At 46.0% G+C, this 21,646-nt stretch overlaps 2 protein-coding genes across 2 annotated transcripts in view; one reads left to right on the top strand and one right to left on the bottom strand.

Moving 5' to 3' along the window:
* The window catches only part of PGM3 (phosphoglucomutase 3), a 48,217-nt gene extending 32,328 nt beyond the window's left edge, over positions 1-15,889 (bottom strand). Inside the window, exons 1-3 of the mRNA XM_077487321.1 lie at positions 15,753-15,889; positions 8,620-8,824; positions 8,361-8,545 (exon numbers count right to left, since the gene is read on the bottom strand). Of these exons, the coding sequence (XP_077343447.1) occupies positions 8,361-8,545; positions 8,620-8,823 (389 nt within the window). The 5' untranslated portion in view covers position 8,824; positions 15,753-15,889. The remainder of the gene's footprint in view (positions 1-8,360; positions 8,546-8,619; positions 8,825-15,752) is intronic.
* Positions 15,817-21,646, top strand: part of RWDD2A (RWD domain containing 2A) — a 36,505-nt gene continuing 30,675 nt past the window's right edge. The window contains exon 1 of the mRNA XM_077487323.1: positions 15,817-15,916. Within this exon, the coding sequence (XP_077343449.1) occupies positions 15,907-15,916 (10 nt within the window). The 5' untranslated portion in view covers positions 15,817-15,906. The remainder of the gene's footprint in view (positions 15,917-21,646) is intronic.

The raw sequence follows: 21,646 nt of genomic DNA, 5'->3' as shown, positions 1-21,646 counted from the left end.
CCTCAATTCATCTAGACCAGGTGGGATTCATACCCACCAGAGAAGCGAGGGACAATACCATTAAGGTTCTCAACCTCCTCCATATAGCAAACACAACTAAAGTTCCCAGTATATTTGTGAGTACTGATGCCGAAAAAGGCCTTTGATCGGGTTAACTGGGACTTCATGTTCGCAGTTCTGACACATTGGCCTGGGAGAGAAGATGAGGTGGATAGGTAACATTTACTCAAACCCCACAGCCCAGGTGAAGGCGAACGGGGTGCTTTCATCCCTGTTCTCCATAAGAAATTGTACTAGACAGGGATGCCCCTTGCCCCCCCCCCCCTCTTTGCCTTATCCCTGGAGCCATTTCTCTGCACAATAAGGCTAAACCCAGATAGAACAGGAATCCAAGTGGGCAATTCTCAGTTTAAGATATCGGCATATGCTGATGATTTACTCTTTACGTTAACAAATCCTAAAATCTCCCTGCCTAACCGCCTCAGCGAATTCAAAAAAATATGGAAAATTCTCACACCTAAAGATTAACTTCTCCAAGTCGGAGGCGATGGGCGTTGCTATCCCTCCTCATACCTTACAAATTATCTTTCACTTTACATGGACCACCACAGCTTTAAAATACCTGGGTACAAAAATCTCACCAGATATAGTGCACACATTCGATTTAAATTTCCCCCTGCTACTTTCTATAACCTCGCAATTTGCATACGAGCCTTCACTCATGGTTCGGGAGATTAACCTCTCTCAACCCGATTAAGATGAGCATTCTTCCCAAATGTATATACCTTCTCCAAGCCCTACCTATCCAGATCCCGCCTTCCTTATTCAAACAGATACAGGCCCTTTTCACCCGCTTTGTTTGGTCCCACAAAAAACCCAGACTTAACAGGGCGCAAATGATACTGCCCAATCGCTACGGAGGACTGGCATTGCCCGACATAAGACAGTACTGCCTAGCTACCCACTTAGGCCGCATACTAGACTGGAGACGCAACAGGACAGCCAAACTATGGATACAGATTGAACAGGCCCAGACCCACATACCTTTGAAAGGGGCTCTTTGGTGCTGCAGTGATTTACCCCCAGACCTGAAACTGCACCCGCTGGTAGGCACAACATTGAGACATGGTTTCTTGGCCACCAACCAAACATCCCTTACATCCAAAACCTTCCTACTTCTCCCAATACTTGGCCACCCGAAATTTGAACCAGGTCTACACTCCAGGGAGTACGCCGATCTCAGAGACTCCAACCTCGACCACGCAGCAAAGTTTGTTGTCAATGGGAAATTACCAACTATAATCAGAGCTATCTGACCCAACAGGACTTTTCCACCTCCCCTTTTCGAAGGCGGCAAAACTGCATCATTTCCTACATTCTATTCCTAACCCCCCCCCCCCCCCAAGACTTTGAGCGACAGTTGACGCCATTTGAAGACCTTTTCTCAGGTGTTGACTCGAGTTCCCACACCCTCTCCCAAACGCATGCCTTACTGAACACACCACATGACCAGCCACACCTTCCTTGCCTGTCCAGACGAGAAAGGAACCTACAATGCACATTCTCTATGGCACAAAAACAAAGCATCATTACTCTTGCTCTCTGAACTTCGATGTGCACTAAAGTTCAAGAGACAAATTTCAAATTGCTCTCACGTTGGTACCCGACTCCCTCCAGACTACATAGATGCTTCCCCACCGCCTTGAACCAGTGCTGGTGCTGTGAAGAGGAGGAGGGTACACCAATTCATATATTCTGGTCGTGCCCCCAGTTGAAAGACTTCTGGAGCACGGTTGGTCGCATTTCCCAGGAATTTACTGACTATAATCGTCCCAGCTGAGGCGGCGTTCTTTTTGTTACACCATTCAAAGATCCCTACCAAAATATACAAAAAGTCTCCAATAGGACACTTACTGAATGCAGCAAAGGCGTGCATACCCCTTTACTGCAACCCCCCCCCCCCCCCCCCATATCGCACTGGTTGCAAAAGGTGGAAGATGTGAGGAAAATGGAGGATTTAATCCTCACGGCACAAAACAGGAAAGAGACCTATAAGAAGACCTGGGACAAATGGCTGATCTTCCACTATTCTGCAGAGGGTCAGCATCTTCTAGGGACACAGAACACCTCACCAACTGTACCAAGCCCATAGCCTGGAGCCCCCGTCATGCTTCCTCCCCCCCTCCCACCCTTCCCTACTTTTACATTATCGTTAATGGGAAAAAAAAAAAAAAAAAAAAAAGAAGGAAGAGGAACTAGGGGCAGGGGGCCCTGTCCTCTGCCATTGATAAGGGAATGCAAGAGAGTGGACGTATCTCCACACAATACTTGTTTTTCTTGTGCATGTGATTATGTATAGTGAAGTCTGCTGTATTGGTACTTACCATAAATGTTATATTCTGATTATATAATCGTGACATTGGACCTTCCCTTATCTGTCTTGTGGGGAACCCCCCCCCCCCTCCTCGATATTGAATAAAGTTTATATTTGAAAAAAAAAAAAAAACCCCGGACCAAAGCAAGCGGTCTTTGAAATAAAACCGCTAAAGCTGAGACTTGGCCCTTGATAGTACCCAAAGCCAGCTGCATCTCCACCCCAATTGTAGAAAGGCAAGAAATCTGCCCATGATATATTTCCCAGGGTGCCAACCCTTGGATTCACACCAGGAAACATAAGCCCTCCAGACTATAATATGTGGGTTTCAATAGCCAAGCCGTTAAATTTAGAGTTCATAAGGTAGGATGGAATATCAGCCTCTGTGAGAGTAGGTCTTGCCATAGTGGAAGGGACCAGGGATCCTCCACCGCCATCTTTTACAATTTCTGCATACCAGGACCTTCTGGGCCACGCTGGGGCTACCAGAATTACCGGCTTTCTTTCCAGCTTGATCCTGCAAAGAATTCGTGGCAGCAACTGAATAGGAAGAAGTACATAAATCAGCGAGAACTGATCCCATGGGGTCACCAACACTTCTGTTCCACGTGCAAGTGAATCCCTCATTCTGGGCACAAAGTTGATCAACTTCGTGTTGAACCTAGATGCCAGAAGATCTATATCTGGAGTCCCCCATTTCTCACAAACAACCTGAAAAATGTCAGGGTGAAGAGACCATTCCCCCAGGAGCAACTGCTGGCAGCTCAAGAAGTCTGCCTGCCAATTCTCTACTTCTGGAATGAAAACTGCTGATGGGCACAGAACATTCCTCTCTGCCCAAGTTAGGATATGGTTCCCCTCCCTCTGTGCTGAGAGACTCCGGGTGCCCCCTTGGTGATTGATGCAAGCCACAGCTGTGGTATTATCGGATTGGATCCTGACAGGACAACCCTGTAACCTGAATGTCCAGGCCTTTAGAGCTAGACCCGCTGCCCAGATCTCTAGTATGTTGACGGGCAAGGTCCTTTCTGTCCTTGACCACTGCTACCCAGCCTGAAAGGCTGGCATATGTCTTTACCACCTTCCAGATAACTGGTCTGAAGGATTTTCCTTTCAGCATATTCTGGGTTAGCAACCACCAACTGAGGCTTTGCGACACCCTAAGTGGCAGCCGCATTGGCATGTCTAAAGCTTGAATAGTCTAGTTCCAAGCAGACAAGCTACTGTTTTGCAACAGTCTTAAATGGAACAGCTTAGAATGAGGCCACCATCTTTCCTAACAACCTCATGCAAAGGTGAATGGCAGGATCTCCTTTCGAACTGACCATCTGCGGAGCTGATCTTACGGAGCTGATCTTACGGAGCTGATCTTACGGAGCTGCACCTTTTCCTGAGCTGTGTATGATCAGACCCAAGTACTCCAGCCTTTTTAGCTGTTTCAAGGAAGACTTCTCTAGGTTGAAAATTCAACCTAGACTTTCCAGTTAACTGGTTGTAATGCATACACTTTTCTCCAAAAGAGCCACCGACTGGTCTATTAGCAATAGACCATCTAGGCACACGAAGACTTATGCCCTGTGCCCTTAACCTGGCTAGAGGTGGGCCAGAACTTTTTGTAGACACCCAGGATGCTGCAGCTAGCCCGAAGGGCAAGCCTACAAACGGAAAATTATGCTGTTCCATCTTGAACCGCAGAAACCTTTGGTGAGCGGGAAATACAAGGACATGCATCCCTGATGTCGCTAGACCCCAGAAGTTCTCCTCCTTGTAGGATAGAAACCACTGACCTGATCAACTATGCGAAAGGAGCGGATCTTCAGGAACCGATTTAGATTCTTTAGATCTAGAATGGGTCTGATATCTCCATTTGGTTTTGGTACTGTAAAGAGGTTTGAATAAAACCCCAAACCTTGTAATTCTGTGGGGATTTGTATGATCACCCCTTAAGCCAGTAATTGGTCTCCTGCCCGAAACAGATTTCCTTTTCCCTGGATCTTTGGGAACATTTGACCTCAGAAAATGAGACAGTAGAAGTCCCGAAATTCTAGTTTGTACCCTAGAGACACAGTGGAGATGACCCATCTGTCCTGAATTTCCTCTAGCCAGACTTGTGTTTTTGTAGGTTTCCGGCCCCCAGGACAACTTTTGTGCCTGGACCTGACCCTAAAGCTTTCCTCTAGAGTCTGACAGTGGAGGCTGTCGCCCCTGGCGCAGGAGAAAGTCTGTTTGCATGAAGGGCATTTATTCCTTCTCTTACCTGGCAAGAGTACTTTTCCCACTTGAAATCATTTGGCTGTATTTGCCCAAATCATCCCCTAATACCCGATCCCCATGAAAAGGAAAACCAGTCAGGAGCTTTCTGCATTGTGCGTCGGTTGACCAATTTTTTAACCACAGTACTAGCACAAGCTCAAGGCGGAATGCCTGGTGAACAGAATCTTTAATGGCATCTATGGCAAAACATAATGCTTTTGGTAGTTCGGCTAAATCCCGGGCTTGCTGTACAGAAAGCTCTTTAAAAAAAAATAAAAATAAACTGTTTAGACAGACCTTTAAAAAAGGGATTGACAGATGCCTATTGCAGAGACTGAAGGCTGAGTAATGGCACCTGCTAAAGAAAAAAGGATCTTAACAGGAATTCCAACCTTTTATCTATTGGATCCTTAAGCATTTGAGCATTGTCTACTGTACAAGCTGGGTTTTTATTCACACTGGAAATCGCAGCGTCAACTGCTGGTACATTCCATTTTTTGGTGAATGTCTCCTCTATGGGATAGAGTGTGAATCTCTTTGGAGGGAGAAAATGATTATCCGGGTGATCCCATTCAGCATAAAATAAGCTGTTCTAGTAATGCATGGACAGTAAACACATGCAAAGGATGTGAAGGTTTTAAGGAACCCAAGGAAGAAACTGCACTTTCAGCTGACTCCGTTTGGTTTGTTCTGCTTTCAAGATACCCCTTTTCCATAAGGGACTGTACCAGCAATTTGAGAGGCGATATGCCAAGGCCCCCCTTTCATTTGAAATTAAAAAAAAAAAAACGCTCCTGTGCATGCCGCGGGTGGCCTTAGAGTCCGCAGACCCAAAATGAGAGGGGGGGAAGGCAGAGCTCAAAACCCAGGACCTCCCTGCGTGGGGGGGGGGGGGGGGGGTGTAACTGCAATTGCTGATTCCCTAACCCTCCTGGTCCCTTCAGAGGGGAGAAAAGCATGGCAGATCTTACCTCAAGAGGCTTCCCCCTGTGCAAGCTGCTGCGGTCACACACAGACTGAAGTGAAGACAACAGATTAAGTATGTGCACATACTCCCTCGAGTGGAGAAGGCATGACCTTTTTCCCTAAAGAAAACCATAGGTGGACTTTTATAGTTCCTAGGCTTCTTCCCTTAGGTTATCCCTGTCGCAGGATTCTGCTGGACAGATCCAACCTTCACCCATCAGGGCAGGCTGCATTAGCAAACCTTCAAGGACCGAGTCTATTTTTATCAGAGTTCCACACCCTTGGACCTGTAATAGCACCAAACCAGGAAAAAAATTTAGGTAATGTAAGCATGACCAAAGCCCTAGGTCCAGCTTTGGAAAGAGGCGTTCCAGGCAAAACCTTGTGCTTTGTATATGAGGCCCAGGTACCATCTACCTTGGTCTCAGTGGCACTTTGGATGTATCCGGTCTGTGAAGGCCATTAAAATCCAGCAAGGGTCCCTCCTGGATCTCCTTAGAGATCACTTGTGACCAACACCTTAGGCACTGGCAAAAAAACTGTGAGGTACTCCTGGTAGGAGGAGGAGTTATATAGGGAGTGAACTTCCTGTATCGGGTATACCAGTGTCCAACTCCTGAAGGTGCGTATATACCCACATAGTGATTACTATGGTGCTCTGTGTCCTGTGAGGTACGATAAAGAAATGTGTGTCGTGCCAAAACCTGATACCAATTATTCATAAACCTGGCAAAGGCAAGAGGACATTATCGCGTGACCACCTAGAACGCCATAGATGAGACTGGGGGGTCTGCCTAAAAAATGGCCAGGTGGACCTGATCAGACAGTCCATGTGAAAGGGGCCTAGATTTGGGAAAAAAAACAAAAACAAACAGGTTATAGTCAAGATGTGCTCTCCACATGGACCATTCACCGCCCCTCTTAGGTGTTTTCTCACCTAAGAGGGACGTCATCTGTGACGAAACGGTGTAGGGAGGAGCGGCGTGCTGACGTCACCACAAACAAACGCAAGGTCCTGGAAGGAACGGGTTGTATTTTGAGAGCCGGCCGGCTCGATTGGATTTTAAACCGAACACCTTTTTTATTGCTATAAAATGTAAGCGCAAATTCTGCTTTTTATACTATTAAATGGAAATTGAATTACGCTATGGAAGCCTTCTCATTTTATGATTAATATGGGGGTAAACTGACTGCGGGCAATTTCAAGAATTTTTGACTGAGAAGTGGGGACATTGTGTTGGCGAGCATAGAGACCCAGGCTGGGGAGTAAGCCACAGGCGATTTCAGATCGCCTTAAAAAGAGATCGCAGCTGGTAAGCGGCAGTTATATTTCATGGTGGAGGAATCTTTTCTATCCCAATCAACTCACCATTTCTTGGGTGTTTTTTCTGCTTGAAGTCACCATTGACCAATGAATGGAGTATTTTTAGTTTGAACTTTTGTCTGGAATTATTTTATCATTCAGAACTTGATATTTTTTGGACTTTTTGGAATTAGGTTTCATAACCTTTAAACAATTATATTTATCGTTTTGTGTTTTTCATATATTTGCTTTTGTTTTATGTTCAATATTTGTAGCATTAGTGCACAGTAAGTTTGAGATGTGAATATATGGCATCATAATCCATTTCACTACAATTTTCAGCGCAGCTTATTTCTGTGTTAAGGCTTCACATCAAGCATCCCTGCAAGGATTGTTCAATCCCCAGGATGGATTCAGTGTACAGTCTCTAACACTCTCCTCAATCAGGTTTAAGAAGACAAAATAAAGACTAGTGCTCTCTGCTAGGGTTACTTACATGCTCCACAAAACAAAACCCTGGAACAGAAATAGGATATGGAGCAGCCGGGCTCTCTTTCCAGTATCGCATCAAAGACATGAAACCACCAGCTGATCGCAAAGCGTCGCCCCGATGCATTTCATCACTCGTACAGTCATCAATGATATTCCTACTGAGATACATTGGGCAGAGTTTTGCAATCTTGACACAAACATTCTGAAAAGGAGGACTGTAGTGGCCAGCTAGTGGTTCATGTCTGATGTAATACAGAAAAGCATGCCCAGCAGCTCCATATCCTGTTTCTATTCCAGTGTTCATGTTTTATGAAAAGTGCAATACTGTCTCTCCCCCCCATTAGTAAACCTAGCAGAGAGCACTATATTCTATAGACTTCCGTGAGCTTGATTGAGGAGACTGTTTGAGCTTGGTCATTCCACCTGCTGATTCAAGCCTGGTACTGCATACTGAATTCTGGGGAGGAATCTATCCCTGCAGGATATGGAGTCTTGTTAGCTGTCTACTTATGTAAAGAGCAGGTTACTTATGTAAAGACACATGCAAATCTGACCTATGTGATAGATGGGGTCAGATAATTAGGGTGAAAGAACACCTAAGAGGGGAGGTGAAGGGTCCACATGGTGAACGGCACTTCTTGAATATAACCTGCACAAGGGAACTGGATTTCTATTTCATTTTCAGCACTTTACTTTTATACCTTATTTTATATTGTTGTATAGGTTTTATATACACCGATTGTCACATCTATGAATATTCAGTACTACAGCTTAGCACAACATTTTGAATTGTTCAATAGCTGGTCACATGATTGATGTTCTGACAGTGTGACATTTATAAATATTTAGCATCTCGTTTTAGAGCAACGCACTTCTATACGTTAAAATACATTTCCTCTGTAATACACTTATGATGGCTCAAAAAAAAAACAAAAAAAAAAACACAACAACCTAGTAATCAATCTGGCATACCGTGTATCTCTTCCAATAGCTACGAAGGCTTCTTGCTGCATATTTATGGACTCTTGCTTGATTATATTTGTCAGGACCATCTGCAGTCCATGCTCCTCAGCATTAGCCAGGTTAGTAGCATACACCTCCCATTCTTGAGCTAGCATTTCTCCCATGGGATCCACTAATTTAACACCATTGTCTTCCTAGGCAGGAATATTGATAGATTAGGCTTGTAGTACATAAATAACAAATAAGAAATGTTCACTCAAGAACGAACCTCAGGATTGTGAGAGGCGGTCACCATAACTCCAATGACAGACTTGGTCTTCTTGGACCTAAGGACTGCCAATAAGCCCATACGGTACATAACATGGTCCAGATTTTCTGCTTTGGTTCGGAATCCTGCAGTGCCATACTGAAGAACGAGTCCAGCAGGCTTGGCATGGCGAGCAGATGATCTCAGTACTGCTTCCAAATGCATCCTAAAATTTAACACAATATTAACACAATCTCTAATATCTCTGAATATGAACTGGATCTGAGTTTTTAGGAGATAAAGTATGGATCCTCTGACTAGTAATAGGCTGGTCTTGGACAGGCTTACTTATAAAAAGATTAATATTTACCCCTCTTATTTGGATTTACTTTCTCAGCGTTTGGCACTCCAGTTTTTATTAGGGACCATGGGTCACCCCAAAGGCCAACAACTGCTGTCTGCCCAATACCTGCCCTCACGCACTGTTGTACAGCTCCTGAGTGTGCCAGACACTTTACCTGGTCAGCAACTGACAAAAAAAAATAAAAAATAAACAACAAATCTCTGGCTGCCCAAATTCCCTTTCTACTACTGAGAAACTTGATTTTTAACCAATACAGGGAACTTTCGCCCTTTTCCTTCCCAGACAATTTTCAGCTTTCAGCGCTCTCACACTTTCAATGACAATTGCGCGGTCATACAATACTGTACCCAAATTAAATTTTTATCATTTTGTTTGCACAAATAGAGCTCTCTTTTGGTGTTATTTATTCATGACTTTGGTTTTTTATTTTTTGCGCTAAGCAAAAAAATTGTGTAAATATTTGGAAAAACAATATTTTTTCTTCTTTCTATTTTAAAAGAAATCCAATAAAACCTAATTGTCATACATTTAAGCCGAAATGTATTCTGCTACATGTCTTTGGTAAAAAAAATTCCATTAAGTGTATAATAATTGGTTTGTGTGAACATGTACGCAAATGATCATGTACAGATGTGTGCAGGTGATCACGGACGTGTGCAGATAATCATTGGGACATGTGGGGGACATGTTTTTATTATTTGGGGACGTGTGTTTACACCGTTTTATACTAGACTGGTGATCAGCGAGTAAAAAGCTAAAAAACAGCTCATACTCACCGATCACCAGCCGGCTGCATCAATCTGCTGTCCTCAGCGATTACTTCCGTGAGAGAAGAGCCGATTGCCTAGCAACCAGCTGTTTGTTTACATCACATGACGGCTGTGATTGGACATGGCCGTCATGTGATCAGGAGGGCCAATCACAGACCCGACATGCACATCGGGATCGCGCCGCTGCACGGGCACGATCCCCCTACTTCTGAAGGACCATCCAGTCAGAAGTAGAAGGCTCCCACCCGACCGTATATATACACACATTGGCTGGGTGGGAAGTAGTTAAAAGTAGGTTACCTCATTTCATATTCCCGATAATTTCCTTTAAATAAAATTTTTATCCCTGGGTCTGAAGATATTTACCAGCTTCAACCTCTAGTAGTTTACACAGTAATATCTCTTCTGTGTTCTTCTCAGAGTGAATTAGAGATTTTGCTCCCCAACTATATAATTATATTTACCACTGCATACAGATATTTAAGAATTGCCTTTTTTAACCACTTCAATGCCAGGCACTTAAACACCTTCCTGCCCAGACCAATTTTGAGCTTTCAGCGCTGTCGCACTTTGAATGACAATTGCGCGGTCATGCTACACTGTACCCAAATGAAATTTTTATCATTTTTTTCCCACAAATAGAGCTTTCTTTTGGTGGTATTTGATCACCTCTGCGGTTTTTATTTTTTGCTAAACAAATAAAAAAATACAGAAAATTTTGAAAAAAAAAAAGTTTCAGTTTCAAAACTTTGCAAATAAGTAAGTTTTCTCCTTCACTGATGGGCACTGATGGGGTTACACTGATGGGCACTGATGGGGTTGCACTGATGGGCACCGATATGTGGCACCGATATGTGGCACCGATATGTGGCACTGATTGGCATGGGTAGGCGGCACAGGTGGGCATGGGTAGGCGGCACAGGTGGGCATGGGTAGGCGGCACAGGTGGGCATGGGTAGGCACTGATAGGCGGCACTGTATTATAATATATTGTACTAATGGACGCCAATCAGTGCCAATCAATAATGCATGCCAATCAGTGATGCCCATTGTGGGCACTGATTGGCATCCATTATGGGCACTGACTGGAATCCCTGGTGGTCTAGGGTGGCATACCTTGTCCTGGGCATCCCTGGTGGTCCGGTGGCATCCCTGGTGGTCCAGTGTGGGCATCCTCGGGGGGGCTGTGCTGATAATCGATCAGCACAGACCACCCTGTCAGAGGAGCAGCCGAGAGAGAGAGAGAAGCATTTAATTGCAGAGTACAATAAGTCTGGTATTACACAGTTCTAGACAGGAGAAACCACCTTCATCCGGCAGTCGTTCTTAAATTTAGTGATCCAGCAGTACAGATGTCAGAAGTAGCTGTTACACTATCATAAATGCATGTCATCCTCAGTGAAATCTCACATTCATCTTGCAGGTACCCGACATTCACGCAAGCCCCCGGGGAGGGGCCAGGGATGTCAGGGTGGAAATGGACAGGGGAGAGAGAGAGAGGATATGATGGTCAACCAGAGGGGAAGATCCCAAACTGTCTTGGTCGGAGTCAAAGTCAGGGGGAGGGGGGGGACCAAGATCAGCAGATGCGTCTATCCAGGAGGACCACATTTTTTATCATACTTCCCTGGGCATTGGCTACTTTCATAGGTCAGTTTATACAGGGGGAGCACCATGTTTACAGATTGCCTCCACGGGGCAAGGGTAGGGGGAATCTTCTAGTTTCCATCTCAACAGAATCTCGCATCTGGCATAATACAATGTGAAGGTAAGGCACAGTTTACAATACCCGTCTCCCTCAACGTCTGCCAAGTGGCTTAATAGTAAGGTTTGAGGGTCAACCTGGAGGTTCGACCCGGTCACATTCAGCATAGAAACCACTTCCATCCAGTAGGGCTGGATTTTGGGACAAGACCAGACCATGTGCCAGAAAGTACCTGTCTCGTGTTTACACCTTTGACAGTTGGGGTCCCTTTGAGGGTAAATACGCGCCAGCTGCTGTGGGGTGAAATAGGCCCTATGCAGGAACTTAAATTGTATGAACTTGTCCTCTGCAGCCATCGTTGATGGAATGCAAGAGGTTAGGCACTCCTCCCAATCTTCCTCATCTAAGGATGGAATGTCTGCTCCCCATTTTTCCCAGGATTTGGTAAATTTTGTGTCGTGTTCCACCGTGATGTAAAGGCATAAGGTCAAGAGGGGTCTCCCCATTACCCTGGAAGTCAGTAGACGTTCAATGGAGTCCGGTTCCAAAGTCAAAGGGGCAGGAAATTGGGCGTGTCTCAGTTGCCAGTATCTGAACTGGAAACTACTTGTTTGGTATACTGATACTCCACCCACTTTTTCTGCCACATTTAATTTGTGTACAGTGTTGCATGAGCGTACAGTTACGGGCTAAAGTAGCACAGTGATGAATAACAAAAAATTGTCACAAAGGGGGGTGAATATTGTTCAGGAAGGCAGTATTTAATATGAAGCCAAGATCAAGAACACAGGGACATGACCTCATACTAGCAGGAGGAGAGTTTAGTTACTGTTTTAAACTAACGACACCACTTTTTTAGTATTAGATAGTGTGCGAGTGTGTCCCTGTCCGGTACAGTGGATATAAAAACTCTACACAGCCCTGTTAAAAATGTCAGGTTTCTGTGATGCAAAAAAAAAAAAATATGACAATAATTTCAGAACTTTTTCCACCTTTAATATGACCTATAAACTGTACAATTCAGTTGAACAAATATTTTAGGTGGAGGGAAGTAAAAAAAAAAAAAAATAAATAAAAAACTAAACTATGGTTGCACAAGTGTGCACATCCTTAAACAAATACATTGTTGTAGCACCTTTTTGCTTACTATTACAGCACTCAGTCTTTTTTGGGTATGAGTCTATCACCATGGCATATCTTCACTTCGCAATATTTCGCAATATTTGCCCACTCTTTGCAAAAACACTCCAAATCAGTCAGATTGCGAGGACAACTACTGTGCACAGCCCTCTTCAGATCACCCCACAGATTTTCAATCAGATTCAGGTCTGGGCCATTCCAAAATGTTAATCTTCTTCTGGTGAAGCCATTCCTTTGTTGATTTGAATGTATGCTTTGGGTCGTTATGCTGAAAGATGAAGTTCCTCTTCATGTTGAGCTTTCTAGCAGAAGCCTGAAGGTTTTGTGCCAATATTGACTGGTATTTGGAACTGTTCATAAATTCCCTCTACCTTGACTAAGGCCCCTGTTCCAGCTGAAGAAAAACAGCCCCAAAGCATGATGCTGCCACCATGCTTCACGGTGGGTATGGTGTTCTTTTGGTGATGTGCAGTTTTTGCACCACACATCTTTTGGAATTATAGGCAAAAAGTTCAACCTTGGTTTCATCAGACCAGAACACCTTTTTCCACATGCTTTTGGGAGACTTCAAATGCGTTTTTGCAAAATTTAGCTGGGCTTAGACATTTTTCTTGGCAAGAACAGGCTTCCGTCTTGCCACTCTACCCCACAGCCCAGACATATGAAGAATACGGGAGATTGTTGTCACATGTCCCACACAGCCAGTACTTGCCAGATATTCCAGCAAATCCTTTATTGTTTCTGTAGGCCTCTTGTCAGACTCCGACCAGTTTTCTTCTCGTATTTTCCATCAATTTTGGAAGGACGTCCAGTTCTTGGTGAGGTCACTGTTGTGCCATATTTTCTCTACTTGATGATGACTTCTTCACTGTGTTCCATGGTATAACAAATGCCCTAGATATTCTTTTGTACCCTTCTCCCGACCGATACGTTTTAACAATGCGATCCCTCTGATGCTTTGGAAGTTCTCTGTGGACCATGACTTTTGCTGTAGGATGCGACTAAGAAAATGTCAAGACCTACTAGAACAGCTGAACTTTATTTGGGGCTAATCAGTGGGACTTTAATGACAGCAGGTGTGTAATGACTCCTATTTAACATGAGTTTGAATGTGATTGCTGAATTTTGAACACAGCTACATCTCCAGTTATAAGAGAGCGTGCACACTTATGCAACTACATTCATTTTTATGCCCTCCCAAAAAAAAGATTACCATGCTATAGCTAAAAATGACAGCTACAGCACAGCTCTCTAGCTGTGGGGCAGTTTCTCCAAGAACTAAATCACAGATTGAGGTAAACAGCTAATCACAGTGGCCCTTTACCATGTGATGAGCCGTGTTCAGTCACAGCTGATCACATGTAAACAAAGGTGCCAGTTATTGGCATTACTTTCCTCACGTGCGGAGAGCTGGTAACAAATAAGTGTGACAGGGGATATTTACCCTGACTATCATCGGTGTCCATCCAGCCTATCAGTGAAGGACAAAAAAAAAAAACGAAGAAAATGTTTTTTCTTTTCAAAATTTTCTGTTTTTTTGTTTGTTTAGCAATTATATATCCACTTTGCGCCGGTAGGACGTCCAGGGACGGCCTCGGCTTTCGGTGGTTATATGTGAATGATGCTTGAGGCCACAGACATTCAGATATCGGCATTTTCAGCCGGCGATTCCCTGCCCCATAAGAACAATCATAGCGGCTGTTCCGCCACTTGATCATTCTTACAGGAGGCGGGAGGGGACACCCCCCCTCCCGCCACCCTCCGGTGCTTCTACCGACTCACTGCTTCCATCGGTGAGTCGGTCACAGGATCCGCCGGCCCCCGGATAATACCATAGAGATTTTCAGTGGACAAGATCGTCCCCCGAGTCTATGATCGTTTGGAGGCCGGGCGCGATGTTATGATGTCACGCCCAGGCCTCTGCATTCAAAATAACGGCACCGATTTGGCTGGGAAGCCGTGATCGTTTTTTGTTTTTTTAATTTTAGGCTTCTCAGCCTAGAGGTGAGATGTGGGGTCTTATTGACCCCATATCTCACTGTAAATGGGTCCGATCATGTCATATTCCTATTACAAGGGATGTTTACATTCCTTGTAATAGGAATAAAAGTAATAAAAAAAAAAAAAAGTGTTAAACTTAAAAAAATAAAAGTAAAATTAACAATAAAAATAAAATAAAAATTAAAGCACCCCTGTCCCCGTGAGCTCGTAGGCAGAAGCGAACGCAAGTCCTACCCACATATGAAAACGGTGTGCAAGCCACACATGTGAGGTATCACCGCGAACGTTAGAGCGAGAGCAATAATTCTAGCACTAGACCTCCTCTGTAACGCAAAACATGTAACCAGTAAAAAAATTAAGAGTCGCCTATGGGGATTTTTAAATACCAAAGTTTGGTGCCATTCCGCGAGCGCGTGCAATTTTGAAGCGTGACATGTTGGGTATTTACTCGGCGTATCTTCATCTATCACATTATGCAAAAAAATTTGAGCTAGCTTTACTGTTTTTATTTATTTATTTTAAGCATGAAATTTTTTTCTGAAAAAAACATGTTCGAAAAATTGCTGCTCAAATACCGTGCAAGATAAAAAGTTGCAACAACCGCCATTGTATTCTCTAGGGTCTTTGCTAAAAAAAAAAAAAATTATATATATATATATAGAAATGTATATATAGAAATGTTTGGCGGTTCTATGTAATTTTCTAGCAAAAAAAAAAAAATTATGATTTTTACATGTAGGAGAGAAATGTCAGAATTGGCCTGGATGCAAAGTGGATACACACACACACGTAGTGAATAAATACCATCAAAAGAAAATAAATGAATAAATTTAAAAAAAAAATTTAAAAAAAAGGGATAAAATTGTAATTTGGGTACAGTGCTGCGTTGAAAATTGGCCTGGGCCAGAGGGAGTAAGAGTGCCCTGTATTGAAGTGGTCAGTGTGAAAAAAGGAATATGATAACAACGAGCTATAGAGGGCTTCCAGTGAGTGAGGATGAATGTCCCTGGAAATGGCATATAGACAGTGACAGAGGGGGAAGTAAAGCAGTACAAGTATCTGTAGTAAGCACAGTCCCAATGTGAGCTATACAATGCTACCTCCAGAGATGGAGCGCCCTCCCCCCACTCACACAGCACAGACCCTGCTAGCACTAACCCACTCTATGTATTACCTGCTCTCTTCTCACAGCCAGGAAGGTGACGCCGACCCTCGTGACGTGTCTAATCAGCACTCACCATTTCCTGGTCCCGCCCCTCGCCCATGCTGGATAGGAAGAGGCAGCTTTCCCCGCAGCCAATCAGAGCCGGGAAGTAGGAAGACGCTGGATGCGGTCAGGTCAGCTGTTGTAGTGATAGGCACGCCGTGGTCGCGGTGTGTCAATTAGGAGCAGGTCATGTGATTGGATGATCGGTGTCCGTGCCGATGGCGGATATAGTTGTTTTCTTTCACGGAGATAGAACGTGAGATGGTCAGGCACTCAGATGACACGTGTCATTGCAGACAGGGCCGGCCATTGGCTGCCTGCACACTGGCATATTAATATATGTCCACGTAGGGACCAGTCAACTCACATACAGTTGCATTTCGACTATATAGATATATACAGTCCAAAATCCAGCTTATCCTATGGGTATAGGTCAGACAGTTACAGTGCAAAAAAAGTATAGCAGCTGCATTTCTCTGTCCTGCAAACATGACGCATCTCAGCCCTGGTTCACACTTACAGCGAATCCTGTGCGTTTTCTGCACCGCATTGCAATCTAATGCAGGTGTCAATGTTATCTCAACATCATCAGATTGCAAAACGCAGTGCGATTGCAGAATCGAACCACATAGGTGTCCCAACCCATTCGTGTGTGTGTGGGGGGGGGGGGGGGGGGGTGTTCTGCACCATTTTGGTGTGGATGCAATATCAGCCGTAGAAAATGTATGTCTGAAATCGCACGGCATAAGCATCACGTGATTTGCACAGGAATGTGGTGCGATTCCTGTGCAAATCACATGCAGTGTCACATCGCACAAGTGTGAACCTAGGCTGAGTGAACATAAAAGCCCCCCACCCACCAAAAAAACGAAGACGTGACCTCAAGGGGAAAACGCACATCACATGCATGCAAATGTGCATGACAAAACATGCAGTAGGCTCTGGTGTGAATGGGCCCTTGCGGTGGATTTATCTTAAGCCTCATACACACGATCGGACTTTGTACAAACTTTCCCGTGGATTTTTGTACAAAGGGTGTAGGCCGTGAACTTGTATTGCATACACACGGCAGGACTTTTTCAACCAACTTTCACCAAATCACGTGCTTTTTCTGCTCTTTACTGCCACCTTTGGTCAACTTCTGTATTGTTGTCTGATCTTTTGCATTGGTTCTGAGCATGCGTGTTTGTACTTTGTACAAAAGTCCTATGGTTTTCTGTACACACGATCGGACTTTGCTCCATCTGACTTTTGTTTCCAGAAAGTTTTTCCGTTCGCACAGCCAACAAAAGTCTGATGAAACCCAAAAAAGTTTGTCCGATGGAGCGTACACACGGTCGGATGTTGCTCCAAAACAGCTAATTTGCATGTTTGTTGTCAAAAAGTCAGATTGTGTATATGGGCCTTCAGAGTTACCACCTCATCCCTTTAAAACCAGAACACATATGAATTGATGAATTGCACAGGTTCTGTGGATAATTAAATGCAGATAAGGCACCGAATGAGTTTAACCACTTGCTTACTGGGCACTTAAACCCCCCTCAGTCCCAGACCAATTTTCAGCTTTCAGCGCTGATGCACTTTGAGTGACAATTGCGCGGGCATACAACACTGTACCCAAATGAAATTTTTATAATTTTTTTCCCACAAATAGAGCTTTCTTTTGGTGGTATTTAGTTACAGCTCGGAGTTTTATTTTTTGCTAAACAAACAAAAAAAGATGCAAAAAAAAAAAAATCATGTTTTAATAGTTTGTTATAAAATTTTGCAAACGGGTCATTTTTCTCCTTCATTGAAGTGCGCTGATAAGGCGGCACTGATAGGCTGCATTGGTGGGCACTGATGGGCTGCATTGGTGGGCACTGATGGGCTGCATTGGTGGGCACTGATAGGCTGCACTGGTGGGCACTGATAGGCATAGTTAAGGCGGCACTAATAGGCACAGATAAGGCGGCACCGATGGGCACAGATAAGGCGGCACTGATGGGCAAAGATGGGCACAGATAAGATGGCACGGATGGGTGGCACGGATAAGTGGCATGGATGGGTGGCACGGATGGGCACTGATAGGTACCACAGATAGATGGGACTGATGGGCACTGATAGGTGGCACTGATAGGTGGCTCTGATAGGTGGCACTGATGGGCGGCACTGCTGGGCACTGATGGGCGGCACTGCTGGGCACTGATGGGCGGCACTGGGGTGCAGCACCTTTGAGGCAGATTGGGTGGCACTGTGGGTGGCACTGTGGGTGGCACTGTGGGCATTATGGGCACAGACGGGGGGCACTTACTTTTACTTTGTTAAACTTCAGGATGGCACTGCGGGAGGCAGGTGGGCACTGGCAGGTGGCATGTGGTGACTTTCATTGCTGGCCGTGATCGGGACTGATGTCCCGATCACGGCCGCCGGTGATCGGCTTTTTTTTTTTCTCCTCGCGCTGTCAGCGCGAGGAGGAATAATAGCCGATTACCGGCTCCGTTCTATCACATGATCAGCTGTCATTGGCTGACAGCTGATCACGTGATAAGGGGTCGGGATCGACCCCTTACACGGATCGGTGATCAGGCGAGTCTCACGGACTCGCCGATCACAGAGCGCGCCGTGCGCGCCCCTCAGGGGGCGCGCAGGCCGCTCGTAACCGGGACGACGTCAATAGACGTCGTCCCGGAAATCTAGGTCCGCGCTAATGCCGTCATTCGGCAATAGCGCGGTACCCAAGTGGTTAATTACCAGCTTAATCAGCCCCAGAACCTGTGTAATTCATATGTGTTGGGGTTTAAAGGGATGAGGTGGCAACCCTAATTTATCTGCCAGGAATATTGATTGCTTTAACCTCCTCCCGCCCGCTCTATAGCCGAATGACGGGCTGGTGTTTACTTCCGCAATGCGCGCCGCCGGGGGCGCGCATCGCAGAAGTATTGTATTCGCCGTGTCTCCCGGAGACAGGCAAATACAGATCGCCGTGAACGGCCAATCAAAGCGGCCGTTCACAGCGCGATCGCAGCTGCCAATGGGAGATGATCTCATATGTAAACATATGAGATCATCTCCCATTGCCGTGTCTCTCCCTCCTCACACAGAGACAGCGTGTGAGGAGGGAGAGCGATCTGTGTCAGCCCCAGTGCCTTGTGTCAGCCCCAGTGCCATCTGTCAGTGCCAGTGTCATCTGTCAGCCCAGTGCCATCTGTCAGCCCAGTGCCATCTGTTAGCCCCAGTGCCATCTGTCAGCCCCAGTGCCAGTGCCATCTGTCAGCCCAGTGCCATCTGCCAGTAGTGCCAGTGCCGCCAGTGCCACCTGCCAGCACCAGTGCCTGCCGTCAGCCCCAGTGCCGTCAGCCCCAGTGCCGCCAGCACCAATGCCGCCAGTGCCACCTGCCAGCGCCAGTGCCACCTGCCAGCCCCAGTGCCATCCGTCAGCCCCAGTGCCATCCGTCAGCCCCAGTGCCGTCAGCCCCAGTGCCACCTGCCAGTGCCACCTGCCAGCACCAGTGCCACCTGCCAGCGCCAGTGCCACCTGCCAGCGCCAGTGCCATCCGTCAGCCCCAGTGCCGTCAGCCCCAGTGCCACCAGTGCCAGTGCCACCTGCCAGTGCCACCTGCCACCACCAGTGCCGCCAGTGCCACCTGCCAGTGCCACCTGCCAGCGCCAGTGCCACCTGCCAGTGCCACCTGCCAGCACCAGTGCCATCCGTCAGCCCCAGTGCCGTCAGCCCCAGTGCCACGTGCCAGTTCCACCTGCCAGTGCCACCTGCCAGCGCCAGTGCCACCTGCCAGCGCCAGTGCCATCCGTCTGCCCCAGTGCCATCCGTCAGCCCCAGTGCCGTCAGCCCCAGTGCCGTCAGCCCCAGTGCCGCCAGTGCCACCTGCCAGCGCCACCTGCCAGCACCAGTGCCAGCGCCAGTGCCATCCGTCAGCCCCAGTGCCGTCAGCCCCAGTGCCGTCAGCCCCAGTGCCGCCAGTGCCACCTGCCAGCGCCAGTGCCACCTGCCAGCGCCAGTGCCATCCGTCAGCCCCAGTGCCACCTGCCACCACCAGTGCCGCCAGTGCCACCTGCCAGTGCCACCTGCCACCTGCCAGTGCCATCCGTCAGCCCCAGTGCCGCCAGTGCCACGTGCCAGTGCCACCTGCCAGTGCCAGCGCCAGTGCCACCTGCCAGCGCCAGTGCCATCCGTCAGCCCCAGTGCCATCAGCCCCAGTGCCGCCAGTGCCAGTGCCACCTGCCAGCGCCACCTGCCAGTGCCATCTGCCAGCCGCAGTGCCATCTGCCAGCCCCATTTGCCAGAGCAATTAGCCAGAGCAAATAGCCAGCACCATCTGCCAGTGCCAGCCCCAGTGCCATCTGTCAGCGACATCTGTCAGCCCCACTGCCAGCCCCACTGCCAGCCCCATCTGCCTCCAGCCCCATCTGCCTCCAGCCCCATCTGCCTCCAGCCCCATCTGCCTCCAGTGCCATCTGCCTCCAGTGCCATCTGCCTCCAGTGCCACGTGCCGTCAGTGCCACGTGTCGTCAGTGCCACGTGTTGTCAGTGCCACGTGGGGTCACTTTGTGGGCACTTCCATTGTCCTGGTGCTCCAGGGCCTTCAAAACTGTAATAGGTGGTTGAGAAATAAGATGTGTAATTTATGCTCCTAGAACGCCTGATGGTGCTATTTCAATATTGGGCCTCTGTATGTGGTCGAGCTGTGTAAAAGTCTCACACATTTGGTATCGTTATACTCAGGAGGAGTAGTAGAACATATTTTGGGGTGTCATTTTTGCTATGTACATGCTATGTGTTGAAAATATCTTATAAATTGACAACTTTGCATAAAAAAATGCGTTTTCATTTTTTTTCCACATTTTCCCAAAACTTCTGGAAAAAAAATGAACCATTCAAACGACTCATTATGCCTCAAAGATTATACGTTGGAGTTTTAGCTTTCCAAAATGGGGTCACTTTGTGGGCATTCCCATTGTTCTGGTGTTCCAGGGCCTTCAAAAATGTAATAGGTGGTTGAGAAATGAAATGTGTAATTTATGCTCCTAGAACGCCTGATGGTGCCATTTCAATATTGGGCCTCTGTATGTGGCCAGGCTGTGTAAAAGTCTCACACATTTGGTATCGTAATACTCAGAAGGAGTAGCAGAACATATTTTGGGGTGTCATTTGTGGTATACACATGCCATGTGAGAGAAATAACCTATTACATTGAAAACTTTGTGAGAAAAAAAAAAAATCTTCATTTTGCAAAGAATTGTGGGAAAAAGATGACAACATCAAAAAGCTCACCATGCATCTTAGTAAATACCTTGGAATGTCTACTTTCAAAAAAGGGGTCATTTGGGGGGTATTTGTACTTTCCTGGCTTGTTCAGGTCACAAGAAATTAGATAGGCCACCAGTACATCAGGTGTGATCAATTTTGTGCGATTCGCACCACAGCTTGTAGACTCTCTAACTTTCACAAAGACCAAATAATATCCACTAATTTGGGTTATTTTTACCAAAGATATGTAGCAGTATAAATTGTGGCCAAAATTTATGAAAAAAAAATTATAATTTGCAAAATTTTATCACAGAAACAAAGAAATATGCGTTTTTTTTCAAAATTTTCGGTCCTTTTTAATTTATAGCGCAAAAAATAAAAACCCCAGAGGTGATCAAATACCACCAAAAGAAAGCTCTATTTGTGGGGAAAAAGGGACACAAAATTCATTTGGGTACAGTGTTGCATGACTGAGTAATTGTCATTCAAAGTGTGAGCACCAAAAGCTGAAAATTGGTCTGGTCAGGAAGGGTGTTTAAGTGCCCAGTAAGCAAGTGGTTAAAGTGGTTGTAAACCCTTACAAACCACTTTGACCTACAGGTAAGCCTAGATT

This window comes from Lithobates pipiens, unplaced genomic scaffold (genome assembly GCF_037356315.1).
Source record: "Lithobates pipiens isolate NorthernLeopardFrog02 unplaced genomic scaffold, aLitPip1_a1.2 Scaffold_18, whole genome shotgun sequence".
Classification (NCBI taxonomy): Eukaryota; Metazoa; Chordata; class Amphibia; order Anura; family Ranidae; genus Lithobates; species Lithobates pipiens.
The sequence above is the reverse complement of the archived record's forward strand: the minus strand, read 5'-3'. Positions and strand labels throughout refer to the sequence as shown.